General features: G+C 39.3%; 1 protein-coding gene across 3 annotated transcripts; it reads right to left on the bottom strand.

Moving 5' to 3' along the window:
* On the bottom strand, positions 1-21,059 carry si:ch211-117c9.5 (sodium- and chloride-dependent creatine transporter 1). 3 transcript variants are annotated; one of them, XM_056238364.1, is made up of 15 exons: positions 20,615-21,057; positions 20,236-20,335; positions 19,810-20,079; positions 13,656-13,787; positions 13,178-13,457; positions 12,285-12,417; positions 10,968-11,102; positions 9,984-10,087; positions 6,448-6,572; positions 6,166-6,278; positions 4,945-5,085; positions 4,738-4,840; positions 3,366-3,466; positions 3,109-3,279; positions 1-174 (listed from the first exon to the last, which is right to left on the bottom strand). In XM_056238364.1, the coding sequence occupies exons 2-15, from the start codon at positions 20,291-20,293 to the stop codon at positions 43-45; spliced, it is 1,998 nt and encodes a 665-aa protein (XP_056094339.1). In that variant the 5' UTR covers positions 20,294-20,335; positions 20,615-21,057; the 3' UTR covers positions 1-42. The 3 variants fall into 3 exon arrangements, with proteins under 3 accessions (XP_056094339.1, XP_056094341.1, XP_056094340.1); XM_056238366.1 differs by lacking the exon at positions 3,109-3,279 and having other exon boundaries at positions 20,615-21,059; XM_056238365.1 differs by lacking the exon at positions 20,236-20,335 and having other exon boundaries at positions 20,615-21,056.
* Positions 21,060-25,232: the final 4,173 nt, after the last annotated feature.

The following is a 25,232-nucleotide window of genomic DNA, read 5'->3' as shown; positions in this document are numbered from 1 at the left end:
GTGATGTTTGAATCTGATCAGTTGCTAGTGCTGGCGAGGATATTAAATGACACTTTCATATAACAGTGTGTTTTTATTCTCTTCCGCCTTTGGCAGAAGTCTGGCTTCATTCTCAGGTGGAAGGAACTCAAGGTGATGTCGCCCCCAGATAGGTGTGGTCAAATGCTGCCAACGCTGAACAGAGAGAAACGGAGAATCACACACACTGTATATCCCAATATCCAATAACAGGCCAGAGATTCACACAACTTTGGTGAGTTTGTGCACGCATTTGTGGATTTCGAAACATTTCTAGCATCAAGAAGTGCACACAAATCCGGCAGAGAATTCACCCACCATCTACTCAAGCCAATCAGATAACAGCCACATTGTGCAATCACAGCACGTCCTTGCTACAACCAATCACATTTTGCTTTACAATCAGGGCAGTCTGGATTAAACCTCGTGATAAACATGCAAGTTTGTGTAATATATGGAATTACTGTCACACAACAGCATTTCCCAGTTCTTCAGTCAAGCAGTTTTAATGATGGATATGAGCAGCTCCGTGGATCTAACAATCCGTTACGCATAATAAATAATACTTAAAACATTCATTAAATGTATTACAAAATGATTCCCGTTGTTTGTAGAGAATATACTTGGGTTCTTTTTAAATTTGTGACAGGTTGTTGCATTCCAAAAAGATCATCTCATGCATTTAAAAGTGAAATAAGCAATATAAACTACATTGCCAAAAGTATTGGGACACCCCTCCAAATTACTGAATTCAGGTAAATAATTGATTCCAATCACTTCCATGGTCAGTTGTATAAAACAAGCACCTAGGCCTGCAGACTCCTTCTACAAACATTTGTGAAAGAATGGGTCGCTCTCAGGAGTGGTACCGTGATAGGTTGCCACCTGTGCAATAAGTCCATTTATGAAATTTCCTCACTACTAAATATTCCACGGTCAACTGTTAGTGGTATTGTAACAAAGTGGAAGCAATTGGGAACAACAGCAACTCAGCCACAAAGTGGTAGGCCACGTAAAATCACAGAGCGGGGTCAGCGCATGCTGAGGCTCACAGTGTGCAGAAGTCCCCAACTTTCTGCTGAGTCAACAGCTAAAGACATCCAAACTTCGTGTGGCCTTCAGATTAGCTCAAGAACAGTGTGTAGACGAAAGCTTCATGGAATGCGTTTCCATGGCCGAGCAGCTTCATCCAAGCCTCACATCACCAAGTGCAATGCAAAGCTTTGAAAGCAGTGGTGTAACGCAGCCGCCACTGGACTCTAGAGCAGTGGAGACGTGTTCTCTGGAGTGACGAATCACGCTTACCAGACTGCCAATCTGATGGACGAGTCTGGGTTTGGCGGTTGCCAGGAGAACGGTACTTGCCTGACTGCATTGGGACAAGTGTAAAGTTTGGTGGAGGGGGGATTATGGTGTGGGGTTGTTTTTCAGGGGTTGGGCTTGGCCAAGTAGTTCCAGTGAAAGGAACTCTTGATGCTTCAGCATACCAAGACATTTTGGACAATTTCATGCTCCCATCTTTGTGGGAAGAGTTTGGGGATGGCCCCTTCCTGTTCCAACATGATTGCGCACCAGTGCACAGAGTAAGGTCCATAAAGACATGGAAGAGAAAGTTTGATGTGGAGGAACTTGACTGGCTTGCAGAGTCCTGACCCCAACCCCATAGAACACCTTTGGGATGAATTAGAGCGGACACTGCGAGCCAAGCCTTCTCGTCCAACATCAGTGGCTGACATCACAAATGCACTACTAGAAGAATGGTCAAAAATTCCCATAAACACACTCCTAAACCTTGTGGAAAGCCTTCCCAGAAGACTTGAAGCTGTTATAGCCGCAAAGGGTGGGGCAACTCCATGTTAAACCCTACGGATTAAGAATGGGATGTCATTAAAGTTCATGTGCATGTAAAGGCAGACGTCCCAAACTTTTGGCAATATAGTGTATTTTGCAAGCAATAAATATTTATTGGTTAAAACACTTGATCACACTAATAATATTTCATATGAATTAGACTTTATAGTTTTTGATTGTAAAAATAACTTACCGGATCCAAAATAAATGCAAAGATGTATTTTTCAGCATTGCAAAATTTGAATTTGCATTATCCACTCACAAAACCCCAACTGTAGTGATGCTGAGGCTGGTACTGTTACATCACTGATGGTCATTTAGACTCATATTCATGTTACATGGTATTATGTCCTATATTTGTGCAAGTAGCGTAAGCCTGGAGGAGTACATCAGAAGTAGAACGAGTCCGTTTAATGCAGATGACTTGTCATGTCCCGTCCAGTGACATTATAATGCGCACTTTGCTTTTGATATTCTTCAAAATATCTTCTTTTGTGTTCAGCAGAAGAAAGAAATTCATACAGGTTTGGAACAACTTACAACTAGGGTGAGAAAATTATAACAGAATTTTCATTTTTGGGTGAACTATCCCCTTTAAACTTCAACAACCTTTGGAAACGAGGTGTTAACCACAGTACTTCAGCTCAATTTGAACAAAGCGCCCATACAATAGTTGCAAAAGGGCTGCAAAATTAATATGTTCCCACCCTGAGTGTAAAGCAAAACGTGATTGGTTGTAGCGAGAATGTGCTAAGATTGGTCAGCACAATGTGGCTGTTAGTTGCCTTGGGTAGTCGATGGGTGGAGTCCACCTATTTGTGGATTTGTGTGCATCTTGAAGCTAGAAATGTTTCAAAATCCACAAATTTCAATTTCAATTTATTAATGGAAAGCCCCTTGAGATGCAACATCTCATTTTCAAGAGTTTTTAAATACGTGCTGCCATCCACAAATGCACAGGAAGTGATCCACAACTGAATGCCAGGCAAAGTTGTGTTTGTGACTTAAAAGCATACTTTTTATTTATTTGTGAATTGGATTCATTTTTGTGAAACTCCTGTATTTATTTGTGGGTTTCATTCTATTTGTTTGTGAATTTGTTCAATATTTGTGAATCTCTTTACATTCGTTTGTGGCTCAGAATCTATTTATCTGGAAATATGCAACAATTATAACCCCCTCACAGTGTAGCTTTTTTCCATGGCAAGCAAAGTAGCAACACACACATCACAGTCCTACCTCCATGAGAGAGCCTTTGCAGTGCAGCAGTTTGTAGAGGACGGTGAGAGGAATGCAAAGCATGGATGAGAGAGCGAGAAACCAGCCCAGCACCTCACCCCACCACGGGTACACATACACGGCATTATACACTAATCGCTTGTAGTTGACCACATGAAAAAAGAAAACACCCTGCGAAACACACAGACACAAACCCCTTTAATACCCTGAGAAGAATGTGAAACCCAGCGTTGATGCATATTGCACGTAAAACCCACCATACACACTACCGGCGTGATGTAAGACCAGCACCACTTCATATATGGCAGAGGACGATAGCCGATCATACAGGCCACGTCGTCCATGAAGCGATCGGCACCTGCAGGGAGAGTGAGAGAACGAGAGTGAGGTGTTTCTGGGTTCACACAAGGACTCTATATGTGCATCTCTGCATGCTCACCGTGATTTCCCAAGTACGACATGTTCCTGAATCAATAACCCTGTTGGCATGGGATAACACTCCAATGAACCAGAGGTTCCCACAACTTTTTTGTCACCGGAAGCCCTTAGATGTGAAATATTTACTTGAAGTATCTGAGATTTAATTTGTAATATTTCAATAATTTAACAACACATTTGCATGTTCACGGGAGGGTTATTACAAAACTAAAACCATTGGTTCACGGTTCTCTGATGTCGGTGAATGGTCACTTGACATGCATGTAAACTACAAAAATATTTTAGTTTTGTAGTAAGTATTTTATTATGTTTTATTTTTATTTAAAAGTGTAAAACATTGATTTAGAGAGACAAAGAGAGAGAGTGAGACCCTTTTGTTTATTTTAGTGTTACATTTGATTTAGTTAATTTTTTTAATTTCGTCAACTCACAAATCCGTTTGGGAAACCCTGCTATAAACCAATCAGATTTGAGGTTCAGGTTTGAGGCGTCTCTGCTGTGCACCAATGAGGCTTCCTAACTAGTTAAACCAAGCAAGACTTCCTCAGTCAACTGAGGATTATAATTTTTTAATTAAAATTTTAAATTCACCGGTTGGGTTTGTCCATATTTGACCCAAACAAGGGATGAAACAACCCAGCATTTTTTAGAGTTTCACGAGTTCACACTTACATACAATTAGAGGGAGTAAAGTTTAATGCATATTTGGCGTGCTGTCCGGGGGGAGGGCTCCGAGCTCGGAGTTCGGCCCGAACCCAGAGCACTCCCCCCGTATGTAAATGGTTAGGACTAGAAGTGTGGAGAAGGGGTGGTGGAGGGGTGCTGCTAAGCTGTCAACGAATTGAGGTGAGACTGCTGAATATATATACACCTCTTATCGTTGATTGCTGAGTGCTCTCCACTCGTGTTGATTTTCTGAACGTGCTCCTCCCGAACTTTGTTAATAAAACATCATGTAGTACGACCTTGATTGGCTCAGGTGTGTTTAATTTGGGTTGGTGTTAAAATTTGCAGGACAGTGTCCCTCCCATCATAAACCAGTCTGGACCAGCATGGAAATTCAAACTGGTCTTTTCAGTAGGGTTGAATTTTTGTAAGGATTATGTTTGTTAGCAATGTTGTTGCAGGACCAACAAAGTATGTTGATCCAGAAACACGTCTTACTCTGCAAAAACTACAGATTTTTTTTACCATACACCCAGGCCACCACCACACACTCCCAGAAGGCTTGCCAAAGCATAGTAATCCCACTCGCCGAGTAATAGTCAAACAGCTGGAACACATACATCCCTCCCTGTACAGAGAGAAAGTGTTACCAAAAATACATCCAGGAACCACAATGTGGTGATATGAACTCCACTGATGTATCACATACTTCACCATGGGCCTCAGACGTACCTCGGTCACCATGGAAAGATCGATAGTAAAGCAGGTAAAGCAGCATATTGCAACAACAACTTCACGACGCAGAGAGCCTTTGAATGTCTTCGGGGGCAGCATGTCCATTATTCCAGTTATAAAGCCTTCAACACCAACAAACTGAGAGAGAAAACAGAAAAATTTGTCTATTTTAAAAGGAAGCTAATGATCTAACCAAGAAATATGTGGGCAACAAGGACAGCTGAGTGTGTCTAACCTCGTCAAACATTGTTGCTAGTCTTAGAGCTCTAAGCCTAATCTGAGGCTTTGTGTGAACATTAAGGGGCCGTTCACTCAGGATGTGTTCTTGCATCCTGTGCTACTCTTTGATGGTTGCTTTACGTACAAATGTGCCACAGTGACAGAGATTAAATGGCTGGAGGTTGGCGAGTTGCTGTACAGTAGTGTTGGTTGCTAGTATGCAACTGTAGTGTACTTCAAATCTTAAAAATATTTCACGTTTAACAGGCAATTAACATGCAGTGTCTGAAAACATAGTTCGCACTTAAGTATATTCTTTTAAATATATTATGTAATAAGTACTCATTTTAAAAGTAAGCAAAAGTCTACTTCTTTTTCACAAGGGTAAAGCTGCTTTGCTGAACTCAAAAATTAAAAACAGATAAAAAGTTCAATATTCCGTTTGATTCCTATGCGCACCACCCCACTTTATGAGCCACATAAAGGGATAGTTCACCTAAAATGTTTTATTCTGTTATTATTTACTCGCCCTCAAGTTGTTCCAAACCTGTAGGAGTTTCTTTCTTCTGTTGAACACAAAATAAGATATTTTGAAGAATGTCAGTAACCAAACAGTTGACAGTAGCCATTGACTTGCATAGTAGGAAAAAAAATACCATGGAAGTCAATGGGGTCCAACAACTGTTAGGTTACTGACATTCTTCAAAATATCTTCTTTTGTGTTCAGCAGGAGGAAGAAATTTATACAGGTTGATTGAATGATGACAGAATAAAACATTTTGGGTGAACTATCCCTTTAAGAGTCGTAGAAGAAGTAGTTCCAGATACAATTTAAACAATTAAGTTTTTGTGTAATTTGATGTCTTATCAGAGCTTTTCAGATAATTTTCTTGAGGTTTTTCATAACATTCTATATGAAATGGATTGTAATTTAATCAGCTTGAGCCTACTAAAATGTATAGCAGGATTTGTGTCATAAATAAGTGGGTGGGGCCTCACCTGACTGTCCAATCCCAACACCAGAAGCATGAGAAAGAACAGCACCGCCCACACAGGCGCAAAAGGCATGAGCGACACTGCTTTTGGATAGGCAATAAACGCTAAACCAGGACCTGAGGGAAAAGAAGATCCATATGTTGATGTATCATGGTATTTGCATGGTACTCCAAAGTATTTTCAGGCACAATGGCACTACCATGGTACCAAGTATAAAAGCCTATTGTAATAGTATGTTTCATGTAATCTAGGAGAGAGTGTGATGAGGACAAATGCATATCTCACCACTTTCTGCCACATTACTGATGTCAACGCCTTGTTCGGCCGCCATGAATCCCAGAACTGAGAAAACAACAAACCCTGCAAAGAAGCTTGTGCCGCTGTTTATAAGAGCCAGAATGAAAGCATCCCTAAATAGAGAGAAATCACCATGGGATTAGCATGTAGCAGAACACGCAACGCACAGGGTTAAACTGTCTGGATTCTGAACTCATGCAACCTCTGATCTCTGCTCTGATCACAAGCATGCAAACATGCACACACTACTGTCCCACAAGGATGCTGCGGGATTATGAAACCATAAAGAAAAAAACACTCAAACATTTTTTTGGCAGGCAGGCCTTTGTGTCATTACTGTGTTTATATACAGACAAAAGAACAATAAACTATTCTCTGTACAACACTATACATACAGTAGGGACCAAAAGCGTAGACCTTTATTAGATCTTGATTATATAATTTACAGTGGAAAAATATTTATATATATATTATATATACATATATAGTGCCAAAAATCTAACCTTCCATTGAAGTAAAATAATTGAAATAAAAAAAATGCTTTTCTCCAAAACACGTTGGCCATAATTATTGGCTCCCTGTTTTTAAATACTTTTTGCAACCTCCTTTTGCCAATATAACAGCTCTGAGTTTTCTCCTATAATGCCTGATGAGTTTGGAGAACACCTGACGAGAGATCGGAGACCATTCCTCCATACAGAATCTCTCCAGATCCTTCAGATTCACAAGTTCATGTTGGCGCTTCTTCTCTTCAGGTCAGCCAACTCATTTTCTATAGGGTTCAGTTTAGGGGTCATGGCAGAAGCTTCATTTTGTGCTCAGTGAACCATTTTTTGTGTTGATTTTGATGTTTGTTTTGGACCGTTGTCCTGATGGAAGATCCAACCACGGCCCATTATAAGATTTCTAGCAGAAGGCGTCAGGTTTTGATTTTTTATCTGTTGGTATTTGCTAGAATCCACAATGCCATGTATCTGAACAAGAAGTCCAGGACCTCCAGCAGAAAAATAGGTCCACAACAACATATAAGATCCAGCAATATATTTAACCGCATGGGGTACTTTTCATCCCTGTTTGCACCAAACACATCTGATGGGTTTGCTGCCAAAAAGCCCTTTTTTTGTTTCATCTGACTATATAATCCGGTCCCTTTTGAAGTTCCAGTCGTGTCTGACAACTGAATATGCTGGAGTTTGTTTTTTTATTTTTCTTGAAACCCTCCCAAACAACATGTGGTGATGTAGGGGTTGTTTGAAATATTGTTTTAGGCTTTCTGACCCCCAAGACTCAAGTAATCTCTGCAATTCTCCATCTGTGATCCTTGGAGAGTTTTTGGCCACTCAATCTTTCCTCCTCATCGTCCATTAAGACAATATACGTCCTCTTCCTGGCAGATTCGTAACATCTTTAGTTGCTTGGAACTTCTTAATTATTGCCCTGATGATCAAAATGGGGATTTTCAATTCTTACAGCCACTTTCTATTTTGTGATGCTCAACAATCTTTTGATGTACATCGGAACTATATTTTTTGGTTTTACTCATTGTGATGGATGTTTAAGGGAATTTGGCCTTTGTGTTTCCTCATACTTAAACTCCTGTGAAACAAGAAGTCATAGCTAGACAACTTCATGTTCCTAGTCACCCTGGTGTGCTTAAAAAAGGTAAATATTAATGGGAATAAACTTCAGAGATATTTTACTCATAAAAAATTCTAGGGGAGCCAATAATTGTGGCCAACGTGTTTTGGATAAAAAAACATTTATTTCATAATGTGATTTTCCCCCGCTTCAATTCTTTTACTTCAATGAAAGGTTAGATTTTTGCAAATTTTTGGAATGAAAGATCAAAAGGATAAAAAATGCAGATTTATTTTTTACAGCCATTTTTTATCATATTTACCAGGGGTGCCATTAATTCTGACCACTGTATATATATTAGGGGTGGAACGGTACATGTATTCGTATTGAACCGAAACTGTACGGGCGTGACGGTTCGGTGCACGTATTTGCACGGAGAATACACGGTATAAAAATAAATGAAACTCTAAATAGCGATAAATTTCGCTCTATTCACGTTTGGTGTGAACGCATCATAATGAACAGGCTGCGATGTCAAGATTGCAATGCTGGAGTGTGTGTGTGTGTGTGTGAGAGGCGCGATCGAACTGTGTGTGTGTGTGAGAGAGGCGCGGGCGCGATCGAACTGTGTGTGTGTGTGTGTGAGAGAGGCACGATCGAGTGGAAACATAAAAACTTACTCTGTCATTTTCATACAGGACATCATTCATACTGCAAAGTGTTTACTTATATTTGTGTACACTCGCAATAAAACACAACATTGTGCTTTTGTCAAACTATAAACTCTTGTCTTGTCAACCTACAACTGTCACCCAACCAAAAACACACACGCACACAGTTTTAAAAGTAAAACATATTTACCCAACCCCATTTCAAAACAGTCTGTGGTTTCCATCTTTTGGACATTCATCATATCGCATTGGTTTTCATTTCTTGTCCTCGAAATCAGAGCACTAATCTGTTTATTTTTAAGTTACACATTCTACATTGATTAAAAAAGAAAATCAAATGTGTTTTTAATGGTATTATTTTATACGGAAATCAATTATTTATAATTCAGATGAGAATAAAGTTAAGGTTAATTAAAATTAAGGAAAACAAATATACTGATCTGAAATATTAACTTAATAATAATTTTAAATTCATTCAGGTACAATTACCAAACTTATCGCAAGGTCTTTTTGTCTTTTTATTAATTTAATTAATAAACTAATTATATAAACTATTGTCAGTGCACTACAAATAAACTGGTTCTATGCCTTTATTAATAAAACTTATTTAAAAAATACAAGCCTTAAGACATTTATAAAAATGCCTTCTATATTTTTGTTTTGCTTTTCCCTCCATTGTACCGAACCGTGATGTCTGAACCGAGGTATGAACCGAACCGTGACTTCTGTGTACCGTTCCACCCCTAATATATATATATATATATATATATATATATTAATTTTCATATAATATTATATATTATAATACAATATATTACATATTAGGAAGAATAAATGGAGTAATCTTGTAATCATATATATATATATATATATATATATATATAACAAAAAATCAATTGAATTGCTTCACTGTGGAATTTTTCATTTTTTCTAATAATGTAATGTTATATAATATATTATACTATATTATATATTAGCAAAATTTAAATAAATGGCATAATCTTGTTAAAAAATCATATTTACAAAAACATATTCGGTAAACTCATACTCATATTTATTTACACTGTTTATGCCCATCAATACACTATGCAGACCAATCCAAATCCACATAAATCTACTCTTATACAGTATAATGATCCCATATTTGAGAGAGTGTGCATTATGAAATAATCCTTTTGTGTGTGTGTGTGTGTGTGTGTGTGTGTGTGTGTGTGTGTGTGTGTGTGTGTGTGTGTGTGTGTGTGTGTGTGTGTGTGTGTGTGATATTCTGCTTACTGGTAGCAGTTGTTGTTGAATCGGTTGTAGCTCCCAAGGGCTGTCAGGGCCCCCAGACCGATCGCATAAGAAAAGAAGATCTGTGTGGCAGCGTCAATCCATACCTGCCATCATAATTGTCACGACAACAAGAATTATATAACCAAGTCACTTGGCTCTAGTTATTGCTTTATACATTCAGAACATGGGTAAATCTTTGCTTACAGCTGAATCTTTGCTAACCAGCTGAAAAAATGTCTAAAAATACCTTTAAGATTTGCGTTAATTTTAAAGCCCAGCTGGTATCAAGTATCTATTCTGCGGAAAATAAGTATTGGAAGCGTTTCAGATATTTTAGTATCGATATGTATCGAAAAATCTATATTTTAGACAACACTACATTGCACTTAGTTTATTATTTCAGATGCCTTTTTAAAAGACTACAATTGAATTATATATATAATATTCAACCCTCCAAAGTGGCTAGTAGGAGTGACTCCGTTACTCGCCACTGCTGAAATACACCTGCATTTGGCGGGTGTTAATGTCAAGCCCTGGTCATTTTAGATTAGGGTCCAATTCTCACTATTATATAACTATTAACTACAACTTTTGCCTCAATAAACTCCTAATTACTGTTTATTAATAGTTAGTAAGGTAGTTGTTAAGTTTAGGTATTGGGTGGATTAAGGGATGTAGAATATGATCATACAGAAAAATGCATACAGAAAAATGCATTAATATGTGCTTTATAAGTACTAATACACAGCCAATATCCTAGTAATATGCATGCTAATAAGCAACTAGTTCATAGTGAGAATTGGACCCTAAACTAAAGTGTTACCCAAAATAAAAATAAAAATAATAATAGTTTTTCAATGATTCAAAAATAACACTGATTAATTTTACATTCAAATTTGATCTATGAAATGTGGAATTGCCTGGATATACTTGCCATAGAATCAAGCACATATAAAAGCTAAAGGTGTGCAGACAGCCTCTCACCTGTGCCTCGGAGAGTTTGCTCCAGTTTGGTTTCAGGTAGTAAATAATGCCATTAAGAGCTCCTGGCAGTGTGACGCCATTAACAAACAAGACCACCAGGACCAGATATGGGAACACAGCTGTAAAATATACAATCTACACACACATACAGACACATTACTGTACCGCACTCTTATTTTCCCACCTAAAGGTAAAACCACTGTACCTCCTGAAATTAGGTATTTCTGAATCATCACAGACTTATGTTTATTATCACAGAACCCTTTCTCTGACAGTCAAGCACAGGAAGAAAAACACAGCGCGCAAACATATCCGCTGGGAGAGCTAATAATCGGCTTACACGCGGACAGCGCTCCGGCCTTTGATCTAATGTCTCATGTTTGCAACAAACGTTCATAATGGTTCGACTAATGTGTGTGTGTACAGTGAGTGTGTGTAAGGGATAATGTACAGTCAGCCAATCATTACCGCAAAATAAACCCTAGCAGGGTGAACAGGACCTCGACCACTTTTTACACAACTAGTTACCAAATAGATGCATGAAATATTGATTAGAGTACTTGTAGATTAGCTAAAACTTCCATTAATGGCCATTACAACATACAAAACAAGCAACAAGGCAAATGCTGCAACAATAGTAAAATACTTATTTGTATATTATATTTATAAACAGTACCATTCAAAACTTTCATTTTTTTTAAAAATGTTTCTTATGCTCACCAAGGCTGTATTTATTTAATCAAAAATACAGTACAAAAAGTGATACTGAAATTTTATTATAATTTAAAAATGTAATTTATTCCTGTAATAAAAGCTGAAATTTCAGCATCATTACTCCGGTCTTCAGTGTCACATGATCCTTCAGAAATCAGTCTAATATGATGATTTGATGCTCAATGAAAATGTTTATTATTATTGTTTAAAACAGTTGTGCTGCTTCATATTTTTGTGGAAACCCTGATTCCATTTTTCAGGATTCTTTGATGAATAGAAAGTTAAAAAACAGCGTTTATTTAAAATAGAAATCTTTTATAACATTATAAAGGTCTTTACTGTCACTTTTGATCAATGCAATGCATCATTGCAGAATAAAAGTATTAATTTAAAGTAATATTAAAAATACAAAAAATATAAAATGAGGTCTTACTGACCCCAAACTTTTGAACGGTAGTGTATATATATACTCACACATTTTTTTGTAGACATGTTAGCACTCAGTTCCTTGTTCTTGAGTTCCGTGTTTTTGTTTCCTTGACTTAACTGGTGACTCTTAAGCTTCTAGCCATCATCTTTCACAATCATATAAAGTATTTGTACCTTTCCGGCGGATTTAATCCCCTTCCAGATGCAGAAGTAGACGATGACCCACGTAGCAAGTAGGCACAAGACCAAGTAACCGCTGATGGTACCCACTTCATCCAAACCACCAGATAGACGCAGTACTTTACGCCTGATCAAGAAAGAAACATTTTGTCAAACTACTTTAACCTGGCTTTTCCAAAAATTAAGCAAAAAGGTTTGAGAGACCATGTAATATTGTAAATGCTATCACGGCTAAAGAGCGCACAGCCATTAATAATATAGCAAAGCCTTGTTGCATCTGTTAATAAACAACAAAAATATCTTGTTTTTATTGAAAATGTATTCAAATTCTGTCACATAGTTAAAAATGAGTATCTCTTTTATTATGCAAATTAAGTGCAGTGATATATACAGTAGGTGAACAGGTGTTTCGCATCATTACTTTTACAGTATCTGTTTTATACCTACAGCTGGAATGCTTTTTAGACCAATCAGTTTGTTTTGTATAATGCAGATTTTGTCGTCATCATTTACTCAACCTGTAAGACTTTCTTCCTTCTGCTGAACACAAAAGAAGATATTTTAAAGAATGTTTGTAACCAAACAGTTAATGGTCCCGATTGACTTCCACAGTATTTTTTCTCTCTCCATACTATGGAAGTCAATGGGGACCATAAACTGTTTGGTTACCGACATCCTTCAAAATATCTTCTTTTGTGTTCAGCAGAAGGATGAAATTCATGCAAGTTTTGTAACAACTTGAGGGTGAGTAAATGGTGACAAAATTAAAAAAAATTCTGTGAACTATCCCTTTAACAGCTCATCTGATGGCACAGCACCCTGACAAATGTCTCATCAAATCTGTGCCAGGGCAAAATCAGATTTGAAAACATTTAAAAGACACTTACTCCCAGAACTCCATAACAGACGATCTCAAACCCGCGGGCTCCAGGCAGCTGGCACTGTGGTTGAGGGAGGAGACGTTAAGAGGGGAAGGGGACAGGGACTGATTGAAACACACCCGGCTGAAGTTGGTGGTACAGTTGACGGTGTTCCACTCATGTCCACACGTGGCCCACGGCAGAGGAGAAGTGAAGGAGTGAGCCAGAAAATACAGGCCCCATACTAGAACCATGATGTAGTAGGTGTTGCAGAAGAACACAATCACCATTGATGCCAAACCAAGACCTAGAGGAAAGAAAGATATTTCCACTGCTCCAATACATGCTGTGTCTCACGCTGGACAATAAAACCCAGACAGATCAATATTCGTTTTACCATTAAAAATTCAAGACAATTGCTGGCAGGACCAGGTATGGATCTCTTTGTGGCTGTTGTAAAGGTTGGGGTGTGCGTACAAATATCTGGCTATTAATAATACTCCACCTTTAAAAAGAGGCGCGATGTTCCATGTGGCGACGCCACCCTGTTTCATGAACTGACCCAGAGCGATCTCCAGGAAGAACACTGGAATACCCCCAAAAAACACCATCAGAATATAGGGGATCAGAAACACACCTGCAACACACATGAAATGACCAAATATTCAATAGGCAAACAGGAAAAATAAATGACACAGTAGGGCACGACTACCCTCTATAATATATAAGAGTACTTATTGCAGAAATAATACCCTTCAAAATAATATAATTTAGTGTGAAATTAATGTGATGTTTTCAGACACTTCACAACACTCCACTCTGACGTCAATCGAACCCAGAAGCGCACCAAAAGTGCAAGTGTGAAAGCACCCTAAGAATGTGTTCACACTTGGCAGGTTTTTGTTCGATTAAAATGAACCCTGGTGCGATTGCTCTGGTAGTGCGGTTCATTTGAATAAGTGTGAACGCTGCCATCTGAACCCTGGTGCACCAAACAAGGGGATCGAGACAGCTGAAAAGATGAGTTTCGAATGAAATAGGAACGCAACACGGGACAAAGACATGTACAATCCAAAAACAGGACATGATGTCACAAGATGTGACCCTAAAAAGAATGTGACCCTAAATGTTTTTTTTTGTTTTTTTTTTTTGGTCCGGACCAAACGAATCAAGCGAAGTGTGAATATACCCTTAAAGTTCGGTTTTCTTGGTGGTTTTGGTCTGGACCAAAAAAAGAAAGTTATACAGTTAGGTCTGGTTCACTTCGCATTCAAACATTTTTAAAACTTAAGCTAAAGATACAATCAAGGCTGGACTGGGACAAATAAAATCAGCCCTGGCACTTTGGCCCAGACTGGCCCCCACTACATATGATCATAAACACCACTCATCTTAAGAGCTCCAACCCATATTCAGTGTGCAAATTGAACAAAGAAAAAACAAAACCTCTTTTAGCTGTGATATAGTGTCTCAGTCTACATTACACTACTACATAATAATAGTTATAATATTAATCCCATGACAGTAATAGCCATATATTGTAAAACAAATGCACTGAAAAATAAAGGAAACTTTCATAATTAGTTTTGTCGCAATTTCTATACTGGAAAGAGATAAACACATGATCTTTTATTTTGCATCAAGCTTTTATTTTGGCAGAAAACATGTTTACAAACGCATCTCATTACAATTCTAGTAAAATGCAGTACTCGTCAACTATGCAGATGTGGAAGTAACGTGTAACTGGGTAATGGGGTTCCTGCACTCATGTCATGACATAGTCATAGCCTAAGTGTTTCTTACCGCAGACTCTACACTTACTCGTGTCTCTCCTTTAATAATCAGCCACGGAAGCTGATGAAGAAAACATATCTGTTATTTTGACACATTTTACATCGTCTGCTTGAAGGGCCTGTTTTTCTTTTTTTTCTCCACGCTATTTCTCTGCACATTCCTTGTTTATTCTCCATCTCTCTGATTGTTTTGACAGATACACACACACTGACACACTCCGAGCCCAACGACGGAGGTGTTTAAAGATGTGATTGGCTCAGCCCAGTGCCAATCAAGAAAATAACCAATGGGCTTCTGATTTAAGTGTTTCATGGGCCGGTCTGTGAAAAAAAAAAAAAGAAAATCATATGCGGACTTTTTTTGACCAATAAATTCAGGGGCACAGAGACCCCAGCGACGTCAATTAAGCAAAACAAACCAAAACGGGCCGCAGATGTACAAGTTTTATGGGCCGTTAAAAAAAAAAAAAAAAAAAAAGTGTTAAGATGCATCGGCTCAAAAAGCACGTAGGTCCACCGGGAAAATGCCTTATCTGCCAGATGGCCAGTCTGCCCCTGGATACAATACAAAAAATAAACGGCTTTTATGACATATATTTTGCGAACTGAACATCCAAGAGAACACCACGACTATGATGAGAAGAAACAGGTATGCTTGAGCGTTATGTTCGTTTTTAGGGTCGCATCTTGTGACATCACGTCCTCTTTTTGGTTCATTAAGATGTCTTTGATCCATGTTGAATGAATGAATGAATGAATGAATAAATGAATGAGGCATTTATGAATGAATGAATGCCAAGGGTTCAGATGGCAGCGTTCACACTTGAATGAACAGCACTAACAGAAGGTTTTAATCAAACCAATCCAAACCTGCCGAGTGTGAACACACCCTAAGCGTGTGGTTACACTTTATTTAAAGATAAAGTCCCAGTCCCTGTGAAGTCAAAATTAAGTATGTGTTCTGAGTTTGTCACACCACAGAAAATGTGTTATTAGCCAGCCACCCAGCCAAATCTGAATAATAAAAAAAGCCTTTATTATTCTATTTATTGAGAATTATGCTCTGCTCATTATTCTCTGCTTATTCAGCTGCGCTGAAGCCACGCCCACTCGAGGGAAAGCTGCCGACGGTGATATTAGGTGATACTGCTTTCGGGACCGGAGGATGAAGGCCGAGGCGGGAGATAGTAGGTTCAGCCCCATTCACCAGTAACAGCGGATTATCAGTGAATCCCAGTTGTCTCAGACGAAAAGTTTATAAAACTATCCGTGTAAAATGATCACTACAGAAGCGGGTGTTGTGATCCTCAGCTCTCCATCAAGGTTGGCTCTTCACAAAATGAATCCACCTCTTCTTGATATGGTCGTTTTTCGGAAATTTAAATAAGGACACCGATCTGTTTTGTACGTGAACGCATCCAGGTAGTACGCATTTCCGTGACGAAGGCATAGCTAGCTAGCAAACTGTAGTCTGTAGTAACTAATAGTGACAGTAACTCGCGATTGAGCGGCAAACTGATGCGAATGTGCTCTATTGTTAGGGGAGGGGCCAGCCTCAGTGGCCTCAGTGCGTCATCAAGTAGGGGCGTGTCCAGGGGCTCCAGTGCGTCATCGAGCCCCGTTTTAGCCCCGCCCAGAAAATCCGGAACACAGCAATGGTGAAAAACTTTTCAACGGTCTAACTCCACAATTCAGTACTTCACAGTTCACAGTCTTTGTAATATGTCTTAGCTATACATTTCTAACATTTATAATGTGTTTAGAATTTTTTTTTAGAATTGCCTTTACAGGGACTTTAAGGTGACACTGTTACAGTGTAATTACACAAATAAGTACTAATTAACATGACTTAACATCATGTACTTACCATAGGGTTAATGTTAGGATTTGGTTTAGGGTTAGTTGCTTGTAATTAGAGTTGTCAAAAAGTGTCTGTACCAAGTCGGTACTGAAATCTGAAAAATGTGACTTTGAGCGAAATCATAAACACCTCTGATTGGCCATTGTGTTCACGCGCTCATCGGATATGTCTGTGATTGGCTACAATGATCAATGCACGGGAGCGTTTGAGAGCACAAGCAGGACCGGTCCACTAATAGATGCCTGCTTTCAAATGCTCCCGTCTGTATGTGTAAGCGCTTTGTGAAGAGCATCATTGATGTATATTATTTACAACATGTTTTTGAAGCGCTGATCATTGTAGCCAATCACAGACATATCCGATGAGCGCGTGAACACAATGGCCAATCAGAGGTGTTTACGATTCCACTCAACAGTGCTCAAAGAGTCACATTTAAAAAATGTCAGTATTAAGTTCAGTATCAGTATCAATATTAAGGTGTTAAACTACACTTTTAGTAGTAGTCTCAGCCTCAGACGTCACGCCCACGGAACGTTGGCTAAACGTCTGATGCATATGGTACACTTAACTGGAAACACTTCAGGAATGTCGAAGTCGTCATCTGATTGGTTGAATTTTATCGGATTTCCGGGGGGCGCGAGTGTCGCGTTTGTTTTCGGTCCGCCGGGAAACAAAGCGCAGACGTGTGATTGCGGAAGAAAAACTGTTGTGTTTACATGAGTGACAATGAGCATTTATCAAGATCAGCTAAACGTAGGATTCTCAAAAGTATGCGAGGCTCACGGCATAGACTCTTGAAGTTTTCTTCTCCTTCTTTGATTTTCTATGCTGACTGACTTGTTGCACGCCTGTTGTTGTGGGGACATTTCCACGCCCCGAAACGTGACGCTGAACGAAACGATCTGTAATTGGTTGTTTTACATGTCGGTCAAACGGCCTTATGGGCGGGCCTTGGCCAAAGAAAGCTGCTATGAATTCCAGACCTTCAGCCGTCAGTCTGAAGGTCTGGCTACGCGAGACTACACCTGTAGTAACGTGTAAAGCTACACCTTAAAATAAAGTGCTAGCAAGTGTGTGTAGATACATTGCCATGACAGTGTACTCTCTTTACAGGAATAGTTCACTTAAAAATTAAAACTCTGTCATCATTTTCTCACCCTCAAGTTGTTTCAAACCTGTATGAATTTCTTTCTTCTGCTAAACACAAAAAAATATATTTTGAAGAATGTCGGTAACCAAACAGTTGATGGACCGCAGTAAATGATGACAGAATTTTCATTTTTATTTTAAGTGAGCTCTTCCTTTAAGTACACTTAAGTGCCCTTTTATTTCATTAATATTATATTATCTGAAAGTACAGTTTATATATATATATATTAGGGGTGGGGGGAAAAATTGATTCTTAAATGCATCGCGATGCGGACGTGGACGATTCTGAATCGATTCACAAATATCAAAAATCGATTTTCGAATTAATATTTTTATTTTCTATTTATATATATATATTTATAATAACGTAACATTGACGGAACGCAAAAGACGGAACTCTGAAGCGCGGAAGTGCAGTGGCCGGACCGTGTGTGGCGTGCACATAACCGAGACGCGATGGCTGAGCGCAACACCCTCCTCGTTAAAGGCTGACGTGTGGAAATATTTTGGCTTCTATGAAGTTGAAGGGGGAAGGAGCTGGACAAGAGCCACTCTATTTGTAAGCTTTGTAGAATAAAACTAAAATATTTCGGAAACACGACAAATATGAGAAGCCATATGACACGTTTCCACCCAGAGGAGGAAAAACACTCGGCTGTAACTTACCGGTCGTTGTTATATTATTAATTTACTACAAGTATGCTGCTAGTTCAGGTACACATTTATTTTCCTGTTGGTTCTTTGCAATTTTAATAAAATATATTGTACGTTAATTCTTTATGTGTCTTCAAAGTATTTATAGTCACAGACACACACGCACAAAAGATTCAGATAATCGCTTCAGCATCGTATCGCAGCCCTCTGAATCGTAATCGAATCGTGAGGTGCCTAGAGATTCCCACCCCTAATATATATATATATATATTAAGTACACATTAAATACAATTAAGTGCACTTCTTTTTTTACAAGGGTAACAATGACTATAGCTTAGTTTTTAAAAAGATAGGATAGTTCCCCCAAAAATTCAAATTCTGTCATCATTTACTCAATGTCTTTCTATTCCAAACCTGTATGACTTTCTTTCATCTGGGAAACACAAGAAGATATTATTATTCCAAACAACACTAGACTCCATTAACTTTTAGGAAAAAAAACTTTTTGTGTTCAGGTTTAGAATGACAAAATGTTTAGTATAGGATGACAAAATGTACATTTTTGGCTGTACTATCCCTTTAAGTACACTCTTAAAATGTACTCTTTGTATATGTGTGAGAGAGAGAGAGTAAGAGGTTGTGTCTCCCTTGCAAATCATGTTGTTTACTGACAGATAAAGAATCCAGAGGTTTAGTCCATACACAACTGACACTGTTCTTGAGATGGCGTCTGAATCTTATGACACTGACGCTGGCTTATTGACATGCTTCAGCTGGCATGAAAAACAGAAAGTGAAGGGAAAACAAAAACACTGATAACTCTAAGCAGCGTGGGCTACTTCACCACCTTCATACGTCAGAAGATCTGCGCAGACGGTTAATGTTACACGAGAGGGAGAGGAGAACAAAGAACAGAGTGCCACTTCTCCAACCTTTGATAAACTCAGGCCATGAACATTAGACAGCCATTGTCCTTCCTCTTTCTTCCTGTCTGTCGGGCCCACGTTTATTAATCTCAGCTCTTTGACCTTCTGACTTATCTCTACCGGAAGATACTTCATTACATTTCAGATGTTTTAGTCTATTAGTGTTAGGAGTGTGTATGACAGACAGAACAACAGAAGGTTTTTGATGTGTCCTTTTTTTTCTTCAATGTGGTCTCAAGACTTTTAGACATATGTTTATATGTGTGAGTATCTCACCTCCTCCGTTCTTATAACAGAGGTAAGGAAACCTCCAGACGTTTCCAAGGCCAACGGCAAATCCAACACAGGACATGATGAAGTCCATTTGTCTGCTCCATGTTTGTCGTTCTGGATGCCCCAGTTCTGTGGTGGGGTCGCCTGTATCCGCCAAACCCACGCAAACACTGGGCTCAGTCACCTCTGTATTAGACCCCTCCGTCTCTGACACCAAAGGACGGGCGACTTCTGCTTCCTCCTGAGAATCATCCTCACACGTGCCTCCATCATCTGAGAGAGAGATGAACATGAATTTGTCAATGTTTGACCTTCTTTTGCTTTAATGACAGCAGAATTTGTGCTGATATAAAGTCTATATATATAAACATCATATATATATATATATAATATACAGTATATATAAATTGAATGCAAATGCACCCATACAGCATGAGGGTTTGATTGTTTGCTGTGCTCCTATGACATCAGTGGCAGTTTTATGCATGTCAGAGATGCAGTTGAATCCAGATTGGAGCGGATTGAAGGACTGTGTGTTTGAGAGAGAGCATGTGTAAGGAAGAAAGTGAAATAGAGACACTTGATACAGGTAAAAACATGAAGAGACCACATCCGGATCCTGATCAGACACATCAATAGTACTGCTAATGGAAAGATAACGTTACATTACACCACACACCATTCTGATTCCTTTCGATATCAGTTTATAGATTATATTGTATGTCAAAAACACAGCCCAGAAAATGTATTCTTGTCATTATCAAATATGTATGTAACGTTAAACAAACAAACATAAAGTAATTCTTACTGGAGAAATGCTCTTCTGGCGACATAGTTACCGCGCGCTGGACACCAGGAGCGGCGCGCGCCCGAGAATCGACTAATAACCGTTATTCACGTTTTGATTGATTGATTTATTTTCAATTCGCGTTATTCAATACTTTTCCGAGGGGGTGCTGTCTGGTTGTTTAAATAAATTGATCTTCAGCAGAAGGTTGATAAGATTGATCTCCAAATTACAATAATTGACGTGCGTCGCAGGGAGACGAGGAAGAGGGTCTCAAAAGCAGTCGACAAAGCACTTGAAGGTCAGCCTGAAGAATCGCATGGATGTCGGTTAAACGAGAATGATAGTAAGTCTTAGGGAATCTCGCGGTTTGGTAAAGTAATATAACGGGAAAGCAGGTGTTATGTTGGCGCCCGTCTCGTTGGATTTTACACTGCTAGGCGTCAGCGCTCAGCTCGCAGCGTCCCGGCTATAACGCTCGACGCGGCGCTGTGATTGGCTGACGGATGTGCGGTCGTCTGTGATTGGCTGATGTCCGATGAAGTCACACAAACCTGTACCTGACTAGAGACGCCGCGTACTGATACAAACTAGTACACTCCCTTAGAAGCGTACATATCTATGCGTTGCTGCTGACGAGGAATGTCAGAAGATGTGTTGGACTTGTGAATTGCATAGATAAACTGCTTGCCTGACTAAAATATATACAGAAACGCATCGAGTGAGCAACTCATGAAGTCATCAATGCTGGTTAAATTCGAGTTCACTGGGTTGATTATTAGCTTGTGGACCTGGTGAAAAGGGAAGAATAAATGTGGTTTGGTAAAAGGAACCTGCCTGGACTTAAACCTTCTGTTTAACTGATTGCCTTTGGACTTTCAGCATGCTATAGGCCGACAGTTTTTAAAAAAAAAATTTTTTTCTTTATATATACCTTTATTTAACCATGAGGTCCCATTGAGATTCAGAATCTCTTTAACAAGAGAGACCTGGCAATAATAATAAATATATTTGTCTGATGAAGTCTTCAAATTTGGACGAAATGTCGTTGTTTTTCAAGAATAGTTACATTTATGTTTGTAGAGTGAGTTCACTTTGGACCTTATAACCCCCTACCCAAGTAGTTTGCATTGCACTGAAGTGGATATAAAAGGTATTTTGCCAATGCTATCACTGGGCAGAAAATATCATAATATATGGTAAATGGTAAATGGACTGCATTTATATAGCGCTTTCACTGACCCAATGGCCACCAAAGCGCTTTACAATTTGCCTCACATTCACCCATTCACTCACTCATTCATACACCGACGGGCGACGGCAGCCATGCAAGGCGCCATCCAGCTCGTCGGGAGCAGCTGGGGTTAGGTGTCTTGCTCATGGACACCTCGACACTTGGTCAGGTGGAACCGAGGATTGAACCACCAACCTTCCGGTTTGTAGAGAACCTACATGAACCACTGAGCCACTGCCGCCCCATATACAGTGCATAATACATACAAGCACAGCCAAACAGCTGTGAGAAACTATTCGTGAGTCACCAAAAGCCCCCAAAATTCCATAGACTCTGTATTAAGCCTCGAGATCCAGGGGTATTAAAGGATCTTTTGCAATAAGAGCTTATGTGCAGTTCTCTCGAGTTCCCTCAGCTGCAACAGCACAGGAGAAATAAAACTAAAGAAAGACAGTTATAGTTAACCCAAAACAGAAAATTATATCATAATTTACTCACCCTCAAGTTGTTCCAAACCCGTTTCCGTTGAACACAAAAGATGATATTTTGAAGAAAGCTGGTAACCAAACAGTTGATGAGCCCTATTGTCTTCCATAGCATGGAAAAATATATATGGAAGTCAATGAGAACCATAAACTGTTTGGTTGCTGACATTCTTCCAAATATATTATTTTATGCTCAGAAAGTTTGTCATCTGACCAATCTGAAGGATTCATGAGATATTGTTAACTTGTATTATCTCAAGACACTTATCTTATTCTGTATTAACACAAGATACAAGTGTAATAAAATAAGTTTTATTTAAAAAAAAGATAAAGAAGAGTAAATCATCATAACTACTAAATTAATACCATGAATGATAAAGGAATAAAGTGCACAGGATGCATTAAATACAAGTGATTACGTGGGTTGTGGCTATGGCAGAGATACATTATCCTATGGAAAGATAAATGGTTGTTCCTCTGAAACTAATAAGGTGAAGACCCTCATTATACATCAAACAAATTAATAAAATATTATTTGTTATTCACTAGCATCAGTTACATTACCTCTAATGTAAAATCATATACTACTGATATATGATTTCATATACCGGAAGCTCAGACCTGGTATGTAGTTAATGTCTCACTGGATGATCTGGAGAAGGTGTGTCTGTTGAAAGGGTACGTTTATCCTTTTCCAATGAGGAGGAGATGGCAATTTGGCGATTCTCAATTCCAGTGCTGTGATTGGCTGCTGGCCCTCCCTTCTTTCCCCTGTGGAACTCATTTGCATAATCTAAAGCACACACATGCAGTGTCTTTAAAGTTTTACCAATGCATTTCTCACTTTCCAAACCACCACCAGAATACCTTTGGCAATATTCTAAACAAGATGGAAAAAGACTGCCATGCAAGCATTCATTTGTACATTAACAGCTGAATTTGTGTGAGATGTTGACCACCGAATAGCTGTCACTGAGAATACTTATTTCTCTAAATATGTAGTTTACATAAGTTTCGGATCATTGCGGCCTCCCTTTGTTTCAGCCACTGCTCTTACGTCCAAAAAGTCCTAAAGAATTTTTGTGGCGGTTGGCTTAAACCTAAGGGATTAGTCTCATGATGGGTGCAGGGCAGAAACTACCTGTGGATCATGGAGAAGTCCCATCCTTCCCATGCTTGAAGAGTCAGTCAGTTGCCCTAGCATCATCCTTATCTGATGGTGTTGGACATTTGTTTGTACTAGTCCACCAAGATCCAATCGAAATGTTTCAAACCCTTCTCCACTGTTGCAGTAAGACAAGGGCCCTGCCATTAAACTGCGCCCTGGAATGTGCTGTTCCCTACACTGCTGATTTACAAGTGCTGCATGGGCATTATAACTGCTGTGCACATGCAAGAAGAGACCTTTGTTAGTGTAAGTGAAGATAACGCCCTCTTGTGGGGAAAACGTGCACTTGTGTATCAGTGAAAGCTGTTGAGGTTTAAAAGGTTAGATCACCCAAAAAAGAAAATTAATTTTATTAATTACTCGCCCTCATGTCATTCCAAACCCGTAAGACTTTTGTTCATCTTCAGAACACAAATGAAGATATTTTTTATGAAATCTGAGAGATTTCTGTTCCTTCGTTGAAAGCTACGCAACTACCACTTCCATGCTTTAAAGGACTCATAAAGAAGATGTGGATTGAGCGGTTTAGTCCAAATTTTCTGCAATGAACCTCATTGGTTCTTGCTGAAGCTCAAACGTGCTGCGTAACACGAGAACGAACCTCATTGGTTCTTGCTGAAGCTCAAACGTGCTGCGTAACACGAGAATGAACCTCATTGGTTCTTGCTGAAGCTCAAACGTGCTGCGTAACACGAGAATGAACCTCATTGGTTCTTGCTGAAGCTCAAACGTGCTGCGTAACTCGAGAATGAACCTCATTGGTTCTTGCTGAAGCTAAAACGTGCTGCGTAACTCGAGAATGAACCTCATTGGTTCTTGCTGAAGCTCAAACGTGCGGCGTTACACGAGAATGAACCTCATTGGTTCTTGCTGAAGCTCAAACGTGCTGCGTAACACGAGAATGAACCTCATTGGTTCTTGCTGAAGCTCAAACGTGCTGCGTAACTCGAGAATGAACCTCATTGGTTCTTGCTGAAGCTCAAACGTGCTGCGTAACTCGAGAATGAACCTCATTGGTTCTTGCTGAAGCTAAAACGTGCTGCGTAACTCGAGAATGAACCTCATTGGTTCTTGCTGAAGCTCAAACGTGCGGCGTTACACGAGAATGAACCTCATTGGTTCTTGCTGAAGCTCAAACGTGCTGCGTAACACGAGAATGAACATCATTGGTTCTTGCTGAAGCTCAAACGTGCGGCGTAACACGAGAATGAACCTCATTGGTTCTTGCTGAAGCTCAAACGTGCTGCGTAACACGAGAATGAACCTCATTGGTTCTTGCTGAAGCTCAAACGTGCGGCGTAACACGAGAATGAACCTCATTGGTTCTTGCTGAAGCTCAAACGTGCGGCGTAACACGAGAATGAACCTCATTGGTTCTTGCTGAAGCTCAAACGTGCTGCGTAACACGAGAATGAACCTCATTGGTTCTTGCTGAAGCTCAAACGTGCTGCGTAACACGAGAATGAACCTCATTGGTTCTTGCTGAAGCTCAAACGTGCGGCGTAACACGAGAATGAACCTCATTGGTTCTTGCTGAAGCTCAAACGTGCTGCGTAACACGAGAATGAACCTCATTGGTTCTTGCTGAAGCTCAAACGTGCTGCGTAACACGAGAATGAACCTCATTGGCATACCTGTCAAATTTTGGATTTGAAAATAAGGGAAATTTTCCGGCGCCCACCGCGAGCAGTCCCACCACCCCAACAAAGCTACAGTATCCCTTACATTTTAAGACAGGTGTTATAGCCTAAA

The sequence above is a fragment of the Rhinichthys klamathensis genome, unplaced genomic scaffold (assembly GCF_029890125.1).
Source record: "Rhinichthys klamathensis goyatoka isolate OS25496 unplaced genomic scaffold, OSU_Roscu_1.1 h1tg000521l_1, whole genome shotgun sequence".
Lineage (NCBI taxonomy): Eukaryota > Metazoa > Chordata > Actinopteri > Cypriniformes > Leuciscidae > Rhinichthys > Rhinichthys klamathensis.
The sequence above is the reverse complement of the archived record's forward strand: the minus strand, read 5'-3'. Positions and strand labels throughout refer to the sequence as shown.